Genomic DNA, 16,983 nt, shown 5'->3' with positions numbered 1-16,983 from the left:
CTGAGGCTCATACAGACCTAAACAATGGGGTGCTCCTACCTCCAAAAGTGGAGAAGACAAATCACAGCCTTACAGGAAGCAGTCCCAATGACTTTCCTCGACCAGTTCCAAACAGTTTTCTTTTGACAGCCCCCTAGGGGGAAAACTAGCACTTTTTTCATCAAATTGGCAAATGGTTACCCAAGACAAATGGGTTCTGAACATAGTGTCTCAAGGCTACAGGTTCCATTTTCACACTCTACCAAGGTCAAAGGGTTTCCAGACCTGCCACACAATGGGCAGAGACACAAAAACAAATTACAGCCCTCATGGACACGAGGGCCATTCAGCAAGTACCACAACAAGAGCAGGGGCAAGGAGTTTACTCCAGACTTTTTCTAGTACCCAGGAAGGACAAAACCCAGAAACCAATTCTGGACCTGTCTATACTAAATACGTTTCTGGAAGTTCCAAAATTCAAGATGTTGACTCTTCAGCAGCTACTGCCCATGCTGGGCAAGAGGGCTTGGCTCATAACATTGGACCTAAAAGAGGCATTCCAGCATGTCCCAGTCAGACAGTCTTGCAGAAGATACCTCAGATTCATTGCTGGCTCAATGCATTACCAATTCTTTGCACTGACCTTTGGCTTATCTACTGCGCCCAGGGTCTTTACAAAATGCCTGGCACCAATAATTATATCCCTACTTGGACTGCCTAATTCAAGCAGAGAACAAAGACACTCTTCTACAGAATCTGGCATTTGTAAAAAGATTACTAATTGGCCTAGGGTACACAGTAAACGAAAAGAAATCAAAACTAGTGCCCTCTCAAGAGATAATATTCCTGTGTGCAAGCTTAAATACAACTGCCCAGATGGCTTATCTCACACCAGACAAGCAAAAACTGACTACTTTACTTCAAGAAATTGGCAACAAAAACCCACTTATCTGCAAGGAAAATCCTGCAGGCCTTGGGTTTCATGGCATCCTGCATTCTACTAATTCCATATGCCAGACTGCATATGAGGAAACTACAATGGTACCTGAAAAGTGTTTGAACTAGCATTGCCACCACCTGGAGACCGTAATTGCACTCATTCCCCGTCTACAACAGGAGTTTCGATGGTGGGCAGAAGCCTGTCACCACAACAAGGGTCTGCCATTCAGTTTACCCACAGCCAGACACCGACAACAGATGCATCAAATTATGCCTGGGGGGGCCATATGGCAGGAAAATGTATTCAGGCACATGGCCTGCAAACCAGATGCATCTTCACATCAATCGAAAAGAGATGCTAGCTGTTCAAAATGCCCTGACGGCTTTCAAGGACCTGCTTCATCCAGGACAATTACTGATGGACAACACTACGGTCATGTGGTACATAAACAAGCAGGGAGGTACTCATTCTTACCCCTTCTGCAGACAAGCAATGACCTTATGGGACACAGCATTGGCTTTTCAAGTTCACCTACAAGCACAATTCCTGCCAGGAAAAACAAATACTCTGGCAGACTAAGCAGAAACCTCATGGCTCCCCACAAATGGAAACTGGATCCACAAGTCTTCAGGATAAGGAAATGGGGATGCCCAGACATAGATCTATTTGCCTCCCCTCACAACTGTCAATTGCAGAGATTTTGCACAAGGATTTACCACAAGCAAGCATGGAAAGTGGACGCCCTATCATTCAGCTGGAAAAATCTAACCGTATATGCTTTTCCCCCTCTGCCTCTCCTTCCCAGAGTACTCCTAAAGGTCAGACAAGAGAAGCCAAAAATGATTTTGATTGCACCGGACTTGGCCACGCCAGCACTGGTACCCAATCCTAAAGAGCTCATCTCAAACTTCTCACTTGCTGACCCAACAAAACAATCTGATCCTGCACAGCCAACTCAGGACCTTAAATCTGGCAGCATGGCGGATAATGTAGCCATTCAGAAAACTCCTCTTTCAAAAGCCGTTATGGATGTCAACTTGGAGGCCAGGAGGCCCAGTACCAGAAAATCTTATGCAGAAAAATGGAAGAGATTCTGTACTTGCAACCAGGAACAAGGCATTGACACGTCTGTACCAAATATTCCTCAGATTTTACAATACCTAACTTAGATGCTGAACAAAGGCCTTTCTCATCGGTTAAGATTCATGCCTCTGCCATTTCTGCACATTACAATATGGAACCACCTATCTTTTCTCATCCTTTAAGGCAGTACCTCAGAGGGGCCAAAAACATTAGGCCTCCAAGGAGAGCACCAATTCCGGCCTGGGACCTCTATGTTTTGGAAAAACTCACACTGCCTCTCTTCGAGCCAGCATCAACAGCGGATATTAAATTCTTATCCTGGAAAACAGCTCTGCTCCTAGCCATAACCTCTGCAAGGCGAGTCTCTGGAGTTACAAGCACTTGTGGCTGTGGTACCTTTCATCATTTTTCTTCCAGACAGGGTTTCTCTGAGGACAAACCCTACATTTATGCCTAAGGTGGTGTCCAGTGTGGCCCTCAATCAAACCATACACTTGCCTACCTTTTACCCAAATCCACAGAACAAGGGTGAGAAAATTCTGCATTCTTTGGACATACACAGGCAGTTACGCTTCTACTTGGACAGAACTAAAGCTTTCAGAAAGACTGAGCAACTTTTAGTGTCATATGCTGCAGGATCACAACGAAAGGCTATATCAAAACAGACTATTTCTAAATGGATAGGCCATTGCATCAGTTTCTGCTATTCTCAACATGGCAAATCAGTGCCTAAGGGCATTAGGCCTCATTCCACCAGAGCAGCAGCCACTTCAGCAGCCTTCCTCAGAGGAGTACCAACCAAAGAAATCTTAGAGGCTGCAACTTGGAATTCAGTGCACACCTTTACAAAGCACTACCACTTGCCTCTCTACTCTAAGTCCAGAGCAGGCTTCGCCATTGCAGTTCTGCAGGGCCTCATAACCTCTCCTAATCCTATTTAGCCCAGCCACCCATCCTCAGCTTTGGGATTCAACCCAAGAGTAATGACTGCAACAGTGAAACACGATGAACATAGTGCAGTTGTGTACCTACCATAAATGTAGATGTTAGTGTATTCACTGTTGCAGTCCAGGTTACTCACCATCCCCTTCTCTTTGCTGGGACTTATCTACACTTCTCTATCCTATACAACCTTTTTGGTGTATTTGCTTATAGATGAAGGAAATGTTGTTTTTGTGCATGCATTTCTTATTGCTATATTTTTCAGCCTACCTATTTGGGGCACCTGACATCTGGGGCAAGAATGGCGTCTGCTGCATCTTTTATACCCCTGGCGCACTGACGTCAGGGAGGAGGCGACAGCAACCGACGCCGGACCTAGACTTTGGAATTCTGGCCGACTGTGGGTTGCCTGCCAGCAGGATACCCCAAGAGTAATGACAGCAACAGTGAATACACTCTAACATCTACATTTATGGTAGGTACACAACTGTACTTTCCCTGAATACAGTTATGCATTTCTTGGCATTTAGCTTTAAGCCATGGCACCAGTCAAATCTGTGTTTGAGCTTCCTACAAGATGTTAATAGCGTGTGGGTTTGATTGCCCCTAGCTTGTAAACATGGTAGGCTAAAGGCCCTTGACATTGTTGCTGACTTCTGAAAGTAGATGTCAGAGGAACAGACACAGCACAGAGCCTTGGGGGATGTCACTAGTGACTGGCCTCTATTTGTAGAGGTGGTCTCTCCAATCCTAACTTCCTGGGTCTTATCTGTGAGCCAGCTGGCTGTCCAGTGAGTTGCATAGAGTTTTCTGCCTAATTCCATGTGTGTTTACAATGCCCGAGTGGGGTGTTTGGCTAGGTCAAGGTAGGCAGTATGTACCATTTTGCCCTCGTGATTTACTTCAGTAACCTTCTCAAAGTCCACCAAGTTCAGTAGGCATGACCTGAGTTTGACAAAACCAAGCTAGGTTGGTTTGTGTCTGAAGGTTTCCTGTATCATTGTTTAATCGCCTTCATGATTCTTTCAAAGACTTTGTACATGACACTAGTTGGCTTAATGGGTTTGTAATGGCTCAGACCGTTTGGTATCGCCTTGTGCGGATTGATGACCTTTGCAGTCTTCATTCTCGTGGCACTATGCCTGTGAAGAGACTGGTTCAATAATGATACCAGTGGCCCTAATAGGTCAGATTTCAGGCTGTTTAGGAGTCATCCTAGGATGATATTGGAAACTTAGCAAAGCTGTATTTTTGGCCTTTGAGAGCTTATCCGAGACCTTGATAGTTGGATTGTGTTGGATGGTATTTTTGGGGCTTGGCTGAGTGTAAGAGGGTGGTAAAGTTGGAGCCAAATGTGCTGCTTCTCTTGGTTCCATGAACATGGCTGCACTTGCCAACAGTTCGTCATTCTGATTTCTTTGAGGTTTTGGACATGGCTAAAGAGGGCCTTACAGTTGTCCTTGGCCTGGGATGTTACCTGTATTTCAGTTTGCTTTGTAAGGCTTGATTAGTCCTCTTAGTTGTCTGTTCAGTTAGAGTTATCCTTTTGGTGTTAATCTTCCTAAGTTTAGCTAGGACTTTTTTGTTGTATAGCCTGTCTAATTTTGGATTCTAACAGGGTGGTTTGAGTTTTGGGCTTTTGGTAGGCACAGTAGCTCTATGCAGACATTGACTTGGTTGCACAGAGTTTCTGTGAATAATTCTGCACCAGAATTGTATCTGCGTTTGGAGAGGTTTAGCATTTTGACAGTTTACCAATTAAAACTACTCCAAGGCAAACTCATTTTTTATTAACTGTTACAAGGTTTGTTGTTGGTGCAGGATTTATTTTGAAGGAGACTGCTGTGTGGTCTGACCTTAACAGAGAGGGCATAGTACTATTGTGGTGGTGGGGTTGCAGTGTTCTCCCTTATCTGTGAATACCATGTCCAGTATGTTTGTACCTCTAATAGATGTAATGCATTACTGGTCCAGGGTGTTTGTTTACAAGGTCTAGGAATCTGTGCCTGCAGATTTGGTGGTAGTGTATGGTTCCAAGTTTATAGGGGATACTTGGTCCCCCATGATTGTTTGGTTGAATGGTGTCTCCAGTAGGTCTGTGTAGGAGCTATGAGTTTCATGGGACATGAAGGGTGACCTATAGTTTGCTAGGATATGGTATGGAACTTTAGTTCTTCCACATACAGATTACTAGAGACAGTATCATCCTTTTTAGCCAACCTAGAGGTATGTTGTAGATAGACACCTCACCTTTCATCCTTGCCTGTGCAGTTGCTGATCTAATTGTGTGAAAGGCACTAAAGCCGTGACTGCCAGGGTACTCTAAGCCAAGTCTTTGTAACTGCACAGATGTCTGCATTCTCCAAGGTGATGAGAGCTTGGAGGGAGTGGAGCTTCTTATGTAGACGCCTGGCATTGAGCAGTAACACCTTTAGATTTCCTTGGGCAGATTTCACAGTGTTGGAAGGTTTGTCAGTTTGACATTGCCCTCCATACAGTCTGTAGGCAATGTTAGCCAATGTTTGAAAACCTAGAGGGGACAGGTGCAGGTAGTCCTTGGCAGAGTGGTTTAATCATGTCCTCCCACTGACTAATTTTGTATCCCACTATGACCCCAAAAGCTAAGCAAATTAGTCTATCCTCTTCTGTTTGTATTGTATCATCCTTGGGGGGAGGGTAGAATGCTGCCTCAATATTGGGCACATACAAGCCTGTGATACAGTCCAAGGGCTCCATAATGTCTTCGTCTAGGGAGGCACGTTTTGCATAATTTATACATACATTGACTCTGACTTAATCGTACTTGTACCTGTGGTTCCATGACTTGAATGCATTTATAACTTGCTGGATCCTGGCTCTTGATGAGCAGCTCTCAGTTTCTCCTTGCTCAGTCTGGTGAGTGCAGCATCAGTATGTTGTACAACAGAGTGCCATATGACTTAGTCTGAGGCAGTGTATTGGCTTGCCTTATGTGCTTGTTAGTTGAAGCTTCACTGTGTGTGGCTGTATGTGCAGTGTTAGGTGTTTCATTTGAGTGCTTTCAGGTTTGCCTTGGATAATATTTGCAAATTAGGTGTCTGTGAGGTCTTTGGGGTTTGGGAAGACTGCATTTAAGACTGATGGGTGTAGTGTGTTTTTTGACAGCCACATTGAATAGTGTTGCCATAAGTTTTGTCCAATACCTTGTGTATTTACAATTCTTGCATACGGTATTTGAGGATTAAATGGTTGTCGGTGAACAGACAATTGCATTGTCTCTATATACCCGTATCCACCAAACTGGCTGTGGAGAAATTGGGAAATTGCATATCCATGCTGTCTGGTCCTTTTGGGTGAGCAACATGGATGCAGTGTGGGAGAGGTTTATAGTGGGATGATCAAGGGTGCTTTTGGAGCTAGAGTCTAGACTAGGCAGTGTAGTACTAAATTTAAGGGGCAGTGCTGCAAAACATGCAACCTAGCTGCACTGTGCTACTCTACAGTGAGTTACTGGTACAGTTTCAGAGGTAGTTTTATAGGGAACATTTTGGTTTTTAGATGCTTGTCTATACAGGGAACTATTAGCAGCCTCTACACAATGGGCAAGCAGTGTGCAAATGCTTCAGATTATACAGGCACAGGAAACTGGCTTCTAAGGTATCTGGCTAGTAAGACAACTAAGTTTTCATGTGGTTCCCATCTCAGACCAGGCAAGTGCCACTAGGTGATTTCTTTACCAACTGGTTTCTTTGAACTTTGGGCCTTAAACATTGCATTTGTAGTCTTTCTGCAAGTTACAATGGTAACGCTAGTTTGGATGTCAAAAAATGGTCATACACGTAATTGTGAAGGGAGGCAGGCTGCTAGGATGCACAGCTTGGGGGAGTGGTTTTTCGAGACTACTGCTTCATAGAGGACTTTCGTGAGGTTACTTAATGTGGCTGTTGCAGTAGACCTGGCAGTCTTAGGGGAGATGTGGTTCCCTTCATAGTAATGGGCCTATAGGGGGCTCGTGTAAGAGGAGATGTAGACAGTTTAACATGGAGTAAAGTCCATCTGCCACAGGTAGCTCCAGGGAGTGGTGCATGCATGTAGCTCTTGCTGTTTAGAATGCTGAGACTTGTGCACAGTTGGTTTATCAGGTCAGCTGTAATACTGTATGCAATAGGTATAGCTTGGAAGGGAGGTCAGTGGTGAGTAAGTGGGAGACTGGGGGAGGAAGAAAAATATGAATGATGGCTGGGGAGAAGAAAATATTTCAAAGGATGAGACCTTTCTGCAAACCACTGCAGTGTGGTACACTGGACAGCCGAGCAACCTTGAACTAAATAAACCTGTTGCAGTAGTAGTCAAGCAGCTGACAGCTGCAACTCTGACTGCTGGAACAGTAGATCCTTTCACTAGCGACCATTTCCAATGTGCAGATTTTAGGTGAACTGGGTTGCAGCATAGAATGGTGGTCTGTAGGATGACGTTGGTGATCAAGAAGAGGAGTGTGAAAGCAGTGCCAAGGATTAAATGGTGGAAGTTTAAAAAAAAAAAAAGGGTGATTGTGAAGTGGAGTTTAGGGAAGAGTTAAGACCAGCACTGGGAGGCAGTGGAGATTTACCGAATAGCTGGGTAACTACAGCAGAACTAGTAAGGGAGACTGCTAGAAAGGTGCTTGGTGTGACATCTGGACAGAGGAAGGAGGACAAGGAGACCTGGGGACGGAATGAGGAAGTACAGGAGAGTATACAGAGGAAGAGGCTGGCGAAGTGGGATTGTCGGAGATGAAAGTAGACATGAGTATAAGGAGATGAGGCGCATGGCAAAGAGAGAGGTGGCGAAAGCTAAGGGTAAGGCGTATGGAGAGTTGTATATGAGATTGGACACTAAAGAGGGAGGAAAGGACCTGTACCGATTGGCTAGACAGAGGGACAGAGCTGGGAAAGATGTGCAGCAAGTAAGGGTGATGAAGAATAGTGAGGAAAGGTACTCACAAGAGAGGAGTGTGTGTTGAGTAGATGGAAAGAGTATTTTGAGAGGCTGATGAATGAAGAGAATGAGAGAGAGAGAAGGTTGAATGATGTGGGGATAGTGAAACAGATTAGCAAGGAGGAAGTAAGGACAGCTATGAAGATGAAGAATGGAAAGGCTGTTGGCCCAGATGACATACCAATGGAAGCATGGAGGTGCTTAGGAGAAATGGCAGTGGAATTTTTAACTCGATTGTTTAATGAAATTTTGGAAAGTCAGAGGATGCCTGGGGAGTGGAGAAAGTGTTTTGGTACCTATCTTTAAGAGTAAGGGTGATGTGCAGAGCTGCAGTAACTACAGAGGGATAAAATTGATCAGTCACAGCTTGAAGTTATGGGAAAGAGTAGTAGAAGCTAGGTTAAGAAGGGAGGTGATTAGTGATCAGCAGTATGGTTTCATGCCAGGAAAGAGCACTACAGATGCAATGTTTACTCAGTGTTATTGGAGAAATACAGAGAAGGTCAGAAGGAGTTGCATTGTGTCTTTGTAGACTTGGAGAAAGCATATGACAGAGTGCCTAGAGAAGAGTTGTGGTATTGTATGAGGAAGTCGGGAGTGGCAGAGAAGTATGTAAGAGTGGTACAGGGTATGTACAAAGGGTAGTGTGACAGTGGTGAGGACTGCAGTGGGAGTGACAGATCCATTTAAGGTGGAGGTGGGATTACATCAAGGATCAGCTCTGAGTCCTTTCTTATTTGCAGTGGTGATGGGCAGGTTGACAGATGAGATCAGACAGGAGGTCCCGTGGACTATGATGTTTGCAGATGACATTGTGATCTGTAGTGAGAGTAGGAATCCGGTTGAAGAGACTCTGGAGATGTGGAGATATGCTCTAGAGAGCAGAGGAATGAAGGTCAGCAGGGCTAAGACAGAATATGTGTGTAAATGAGAGGGAGGGTAGAGGAATGGTGAGGATGCAGGGAGTAGAGTTGGTAAAGGTGGATGAGTTTAAGTACTTGGGATCAACAGTTCAGAGTAATGGTGAATGTGGAAGAGAGGTGAAGAAGAGAGTACAGGCAGGGTGGAATGGGTGGAGAAGAGTGTCAGGAGTGATTTGTGACAGACTGGTACCAGTAAGAGTGAAAGGGAAGTTCTACAAGAGGGTAGTGAGACCAGCTATGTTATATGAGTTGGACACTGGCATTGACAAAAAGGCAGGAGTCAGAGTTGGATGTGGCAGAGTTAAAGATGTTAAGATTTGCACTCTGTGACTAGGATGGATAGGATTAGGAATCAGTATATTAGAGGGTCAGCTCATGTTGGACAGTTTGGAGACAAAGCAAGAGAGACGAGTTTGCATTGGTTTGGACATGTGCTGAGGAGGGATGATTGGTATATTGGGAAAAAGATGCTAAGGATGGAGCTGCCAGGTAAGAGGAAAAGAGGAAGGCCTAAGATAAGGTTTATGGACATGGTGAGAGAGGACATGCAGGCAGTTGGTGTTGCAGAGCAAGATGCAGAGGATAGGAAGAAATGGAGAGAGATGATCTGCTGTGACAACCCCTAACGGGAAAAGCCGAAAGATAAACATGATGGGTTGCTTGTGATGCAGTAGGCACACTATTTCTTGTATTTTTTTTTCATGCATAGTACCACATTTTAGATAGAGAGCTTGTTTCTTAGGAACAATGTTAAAGGTATGCTAGACTGCTGAGCATTGTATTACAAAATTGTAATATTTACATATGAAAAGATACCCTTGATTATACTTAAAGTATTTGTAATAGGGAAACAATTAGACTATATGCACACTTAACCTGTATTGTGCTTTTGCAGAAAAAAACTTTTCTCCCTGCCTACTTAATCTTGCTTTTTTACTTATGCAACATACCTGATGTTTTCTTGATTGTTCTGTCACCCTCACATCAGCTGTGACCTGTTTATGTTTATTTGTGTTGCTAGCTCCTGAAATGTTAGTCCTGTTGGCCTCTTCCTGCTGCTGTAGGACACTTCATTTGTTCCATGTTCCCATATGTAACCAGACAAACCTTTAGGAGGACAGGAACCACTGCATTACAGGACCTTGTGTGGTATTAAACTTGTGTGTACTGTAAGATCTGTTGAGAACAGAACCAATGGGCTGTGTGCCTCTAATGTAAATGTGTTGCAGTTAATCTAGGCCATTTGCTCATTATCGGCAAATTGGTCTGTGTAATCTATACAAATGTTTTTCTTGTCTTTGTAAAAGTCTGTGTTATTGAGGAAAAGTAATATGTGCCTGATAACTAACACCCAAGTTTGTTTTCTCTCAGAAGTGTGGGATCAGCACCCAGCAGCACCAAGCCTTTGGGACCTTCTGCAGCTAAGACATCAGCCAAGCCGCCAGCAGCTGTCAAAGTTAAGAAGGCACCAGTCAGTAGTGGCACCACTGCTCCCTCTGGTGGTGAGAATACTGCATCTCTGCCCAAGAAAACACCAACTGGACAAAAAGGTGACACTTCTTTAGAGCCATCAGTATTTTCTGCAGTTTCCTTACAATGATCATTACTGTTAACCGTTGTCATGCAAAGTTTACACTGAGTTTTCCCTTATAGAAAAACTTGTGTACAACTGGTTTTGCAGTTTGCGTATAGGAACACTTTAAAATCTGCTTGGAGTTGAGCAAAATACTTTCTTTTGCCCTTTATATTTTATTTACTGTCTTACTGGGATGGGCCTGGGGAGAAAAGCTCCAGTGTAGTTCTACAAAATCTTGCAGCATATAAAGTCTCAACATTTTACATGGGTTGAGTGATTTTACTACATACATAGAAATTACGCATGCAAAATATAACTTCAAAGGATAAAGTTGGTAAATACAGAGTAAAACCGTATTAGATTTGCATTGGGTTAGGATACATTCACATTTTCAGTAATTAGAGGTGTAATTCATAAGTGTACCAGTAAATAGTGGTGTAATTCATAAGTGTACCAAAAGCAGTCAAAAGGCAGAGTGTAAAACATGGCTTCTAGATGAAAGTATAATTCTGTTATGTAGCAAAAAGACAGAGTTTAAAGTTTGAGCTGATAAACATCAGAGGAGAATTTTGTTTGGAAGGGCAGAGAGAGAGCTCAGTGGGAACCCTACCAGAATATTGGTGACCAGCTGCAGACAGCAAAAAAAAAAAAAAAAAAATCCTAAAACACAATCTAAGCAAGTTCACAACCTAAACAAATTTAACCCAGACGGCCTCAACCTAAACCTAAAACTATACAACTGGTATACATTTAAAACAATGCCACTAGATGCAGTGTCCCATTTCAACCAAGTTTTGCCAAACGTAAACAAACCTACAGCTCTTAGAAACAAGAATTGGCTCAAACCCAGGTTCATGGCTAAAGGAAATGCTCAAACCCAGGTCCATGGCTAAAGGAAATGCAAGGAATACCATTAACCATGGACCGGGTTGCTCTCGTATGTTTAGCGCTTTTAGTCTAAAGTTTGTAAGATTTTTGTCAGGTTATGAAACCAAGATCCAACAAGTTAAGTACATAATACCAAGTTGCATGATTAAAAACCCTGCCAAATGTCCTTTTAAAGTTGTCTTTCGTTTTTTTCCCCGGTTAGGGGTCGCCACAGCGGAACTCCGGTCCGCTGTTGATTGGTAGTTGATTTTTACGTGCCGAGTTGCCAGCCCTGACGCACAACCTTCAATGAAGGTATGCCCATTCACGCATATCTCCACACAGAAGATGCTCTAGCTGAGAATTGAACCGGACAGCGTCTTACTGTGAGGCGACAACGCTACCGCAGCACCACCACCGTGGGTCCAAATGTCCATTTAAATTAATAGACCTTATAAACTTGTCTTCACACAAAATATTCAAACACATTTATGTATGTACTTCAGTCTTTATATTTGCTTAAATTAAATTGATTAAACAAATTAAGGTACCGTACACTTAAATTGTAGAAGTCATCTTAATAAACACATAATGGAACTGTGTTCGATCAAGCCTGGCCATGTATTGGCATTCAAATACAACTGCCAGTATAATTCCCATGTTCATTGTAATGTTTACTACAACCATACATTTGAAGACCTGCCCAGAATTATTCTGGATATACTTAAATAAAGCTTTAGTGTTTTTTTCTGTTCTAATAGCATCTAATAGCATATACATGCTCATAAATATAATCTTTTAGTTTCCTTTCTGTTCTAACTATGTAGAATCCTGGGCATGTCTGACAAAGTGCAACATGTTCAGCACATTTAGTTTCACAGTTGAATCTTCCCCCCAGCAAATATTTCTGTCCTTTTATTTTGAAGAATTCATTCATTCGCAATAATATGTTTGCAATAGTTACATCACCCACATCTTGACATTTTTCCTTATTTCCCCTACTACTGATAATGTTCTTTCAAAAATAGTTTTAAGTCTGTTGCTCTTCCTGTACACCACTTTGGGTCTTGTACCTACTGGGTTTCTAAATTCATCATCCCCCAGGATGATCCAGTTTTTTTCTAGAATTCCTTTGATGCTGTGTAAATTGTAATGAATGAATTCCTATAGGCTATAATCATGATGCCTTTTGTTATTGGGTCATGGTAGCAAGTTAACCACTCTTTTTTTTTCTGTTGGATTATAATTGGTATAAAACAGTTGGTATCCCTTTTGTTCATTATTTCATGAAGTTATTAATCAAGGGAGTGGGATATCTCCTTTTCGTAAACATATCTTTGAATTAACACTCTTCCATTAATTGTTCATCTCTTGTATTCATCATGCAGCCCTGACAAGCTGGCCTTTTACCATGGCTCTTAATTGAAGGGGTCCACGCTGGAAAAGTGCAGGCCTACAGAACTTCATTACTACATTTAATTTAGATAGTAACATAGGTTATAAGGTATAGGGTGTTAATTGGTGAGGGGAGTGTTGAATATTTTGATTGGAAGGCGAGGGATGTGTGGTTAAGGAGTATATGTACATATAGTGATGTTGGGTGGGAATTGGGGGTATGGTAGTGGATAGTGATGGCGGGTGGGAATTGGGGGTATGGTGGGGAGTGGAGTGAAGCCAGAGTATAGTAGGACTGAACAGACAGGGCCCCTCACCCTAGCTGGGATTAACACAGAAAATTGTCAGTAAGGCTACTGCTTTCCAGGTAAAGTAGGGCATAGAGTGCTTCCAGTAGATGTTACAAAATTGCATACACACTAGCTGTGTATTAGAATGACACTTTGCTTTTCTGTATTACTACCTAGAACCAAAAAAAACAACCAAAGCCAAAACAAACGAAATGCAAGGCCAACTCCACAAAAACTGACTTTATTGCATAAAAATCAGGATTAAGCACTTTCATCTATTTTATCTCAAGACTTCCTCAGAATACTTATTCACACTTGCATTACATAAAAAAATCCAATCAAAAGTTTTTATACGTTTAAAAAAAAAAAACTTTTAAACATAAATGTAATATTTTCATACCTAGTAAACATCCTAGGACTTGACGTAAAATACTAGCAATAGAAATATGCTCATTTAAACTTGGGGGGGGGACAGGTATTTAATTTGCCACATCATTTCATTAAATTCAGTCATGTCCTCCTACGGTCCACCCCTGCCATTTTTTAAAATGCCCAAACCAGAAAACAAAATAGGAAAAAAGTGATTTTTTTTTTTTTCATGTTTTTTTTTATGTCCAAACCATGGTCTTAAATGTGCGCTCTAAACTTAAAACCCACTGCATTGCAAACATTTTGTCATAAATTATTCCCTCGGAATTGTATTTACAGTGGAAGGAGGTATAAATTTTGCGCTTTCCAATTGTAACCCTATCTCTTAAAATTTGCATTCTGTACGGAAACAACTTGAAGGTGCCCTTTTTCCTACACGACAGAGGAAACAATTTCTCCCTTTTCAAGATGCCTCTTAATAGGCCTTCCAAGCCAGTACACATTCTGTGGTCTTGCACCAAGGGTATCGAAGGTTTTCCCAAAACAAGAAAATATTTCCCAGTTCTTAAAAAGAATATCGAAAGCCCCACTATAGTCTTCAGTGTAGGCAGTAATAAAGGCACAGTCAAATTTGCTGTCACCATTTTGAGTGTTCTTACCATTGCCATTAAAGAAATTACAGGTGGGCCTTAGTAAAGGGATAAGGCTACTTTCACTCCTTTTTAAACCTACCTCTCTTATACTGGTGACTAGGGCTTCTGGATAGCCCCTGGAATAAAACATCTCCAACTTTTGTCCCTCAAATTCAAAATCTTAGTCTTCCAAAGTTATTCTTGCCAAATGAACAAATTGTCCTTTAACAACCCCCCTTTATTTATATGTTGGGGTGACTATTAGAATAGTGAGGTGTACGGTAAATATTGGATACTATCCTGTTACTGACATAATCCTTAGATATCAAAACATCCAAATAGCTAAAACTGTGGGTACTAACCATGTAGGTGAATTTTAAAAAGATGAAAATAACTAGGTTTTTAACTTCAACCTCTGCTTTCCATGCAATGAATGTAATCTCTAAAAACAAACAACTTCCAAGGAACAGCTACCAGTGAGTTAAATAAAATGTTTCTCCCATTACAGCATGACAATATTGGCGTACAAGGGGGGCACAAGCTGCCCCTATTGCTATATCCTTGTTCTGTTGAAAATATTGCCCCTCAATATAAACAGAATTGCATTCCAAAACAAGTTCCATAAGGGAGACAAAAACATTAACTTCGTCATTAGTCAGTCTTCCTGAGTCATCCAAACATTCCGTGAACCACTCTAAGCCCTGCTCATGGAGGATCCCATTAAATTGACTACATCAGTAGTTAAACACATTGTCGGAATAGGGAACGTTTTGGAATTTATACAAAAAATCCCAAGAGTCCTGACACAAGTGAGGATAACTGTCCAAAAAAGATTTTTAACCTACTATCAATATATTTTGCCAGAGGATGTGACTTGGAGGTACCTGCATTAACTATGGATCTCATGGGTGGGTCCACAAGGGTTTTATGCATCTTCGGGATATCAGATATGGAGGGCACAATGGGAAATTTCACGTTCAAAAAATCAAATGAATCATCTTCAGTTGTCCCTTGTTCAACCATATCCCCCCAAAAATAAAAATTGTATGCAACATGTATGAGTGGTCTCTTCATAAAAACTTTCATTATTCAAAAATGTAAACACCTTAATGTAATTACCCTGTGCATAACCACCACCCCACCCCCTTTATCCGGCTTTATAACTGATACTTTTGTCCTCACACAATTGTTTAAGCAGCATGAATTCAGCATGGTTCACACTGAATTTTCTCTGTTTGTTTTATTTATTTATTTTTATACATATAAACTCTCCTCTCAAAATCACATAGCTTTTCAAAAATAAGCAATGGTAAAGGAGTGGATTAAAACACTGTTCTATGAATTAAACTCATTACATGTCCGAATGTTATACCCTCTAGCGTAATACTAGCTAACTGTCTGAAGACTGGAGACCAGATTATTATAGTGATGGGAGGTTTTTTTTTACAAGCAGGTGGTTGTCGTATGCACTGTTCCACAGCTATTGCTGCATGTGTCTGTAATCAAGAAATGTCTAAACGTTCGCTTGTATGGCACTTAGTGTTTTAATGGAAGTGATGAGAACAAATCAAACTGCATTGATGGGCTGCACATTACAAACGTAGAAAGTTGAATATTGGAGATTGGAAGGCTTTGTCCAGATGAGAGCAGCCAGAATGCTGCAAGTAGCTATACCCTTGAGGAAAGCAGTTGGGAGGAGGAGACACTATGGAAAGTTTCAGTTTAAATCAAATCTGGATTAATGGCTTTGTGTGCCTTATGGAGCTGGATGGAGAGGGTAGGGGTGGCCTCTGTTAGCTCACTCATCTTGGAGGTTGCTGTTGCTTGTTTGGGTGATGCTTATTGGCAGCACCCAGTGTTGTACACTTGGAGCTTGCTGTGCCAAATGTATATATCTGTAGATAGTGGAGCATGCAGAGGCAGTAGTGGAGCTGCCATGAGGGAGAGGGTGGTGCCCCATTAGGCAAGCTTGCCCTTTCCTTACCACCTGACTTCGAGGAATGAATTGGCCAGTTAAGTTTCCAAGACCAGAACAAGTTGGTCATAGGGCTCTTGCCTAGCTAATTTTGGAATTGATCTCACCCCAAGGAATGAATGGGCCGGTTGGTTACAGGTAAAGGAGCTGTCCGGCTGCTCTGTGTTGGAGGAAAAGTGAACAAAGCCAGAAACTGGCATGGATTTTATGAAAGCAGGATGACAAATGCATGCATTTTGGCTATTTGATGTAGATGGAGTCAAATGGTTGGGTATTTCTAGGAATGAAGGATTCCATCCTGGTTTGAGCACGTAGCCGGAGGAAGTTAAAAGAGTGAATGGTCTGCTTGGTTCTTAAGTCTTGCTTGTGAAGATAATTTAATGCCACTATATAGTTGAGTAATATCTTTTAAAAAAAAAAAAAAAAAGATTTGCAGCTTTACTAGCACAGTAGGTAGTGCGTCGGTCTCAATCTGAAGGTCATGAGTTCAATCCTCACACAGGGCCGTTTTCACTTTGGGTAGGCTTAAAAAGGCCCTTGTGGTCATTGGCCTAGTAAATACCTGTGAACCTATGAGTTGTAGTGAGACAGGAATCTTAACTTCCTGAGCTGACTGCTTGTCTTTGGAGAGGGGGGGGGGTGAAATTGAAGTATCAGGGTTTTGAGATTCCTTCTTTTTTCTGTTAAAGGTTTGATTTCCTGGCCAATTTCTTTGCTGTCCTTTTATTGTAAACAGTTTAAAATGAAAGATTTTTAGTTTACATACTTTTGTAGTTATCACCACCTGACTTTGACGCAACCAAAGGCTGAGTAATATATTTTTTTCTTTAGCAGTTGGAAAACTTGTGGATGCTTGGAAGTGTCCATGGTTGTTGCTTCACCAGACAGGTTTGCCCCCTTTTCATATTTGTTATGTAGTACATTTCATACTGAATCCTTGGAGTCTACAAGTCCAACCATATCTCAGCCAGTGTGAGTGAGTGTGGAAGCATGTGCCTTCCTCTTTTGCCTCTTGAGTGATGGTTCCATTGCTGCTGTCTGATTTACTGGCCTTTC

General features: G+C 42.0%; 1 protein-coding gene across 4 annotated transcripts in view; it reads left to right on the top strand.

The window, feature by feature from the left end:
• LOC122812188 (titin homolog) overlaps positions 1-16,983 on the top strand; it is a 409,355-nt gene that overhangs the window by 357,191 nt on the left and 35,181 nt on the right. For all 4 annotated transcript variants that reach the window (XM_044084514.1, XM_044084513.1, XM_044084511.1 and 1 more), the window contains exon 4: positions 10,195-10,373. In XM_044084514.1, the coding sequence (XP_043940449.1) occupies positions 10,195-10,373 (179 nt within the window). The remainder of the gene's footprint in view (positions 1-10,194; positions 10,374-16,983) is intronic.

Source organism: Protopterus annectens, chromosome 9.part0 (genome assembly GCF_019279795.1).
Source record: "Protopterus annectens isolate FY-2018-M chromosome 9.part0, PAN1.0, whole genome shotgun sequence".
In the NCBI taxonomy this organism is placed as follows: Eukaryota; Metazoa; Chordata; order Ceratodontiformes; family Protopteridae; genus Protopterus; species Protopterus annectens.
Note: the sequence above shows the minus strand (reverse complement) of the source record. Positions and strands in the feature narration are given on the sequence as shown.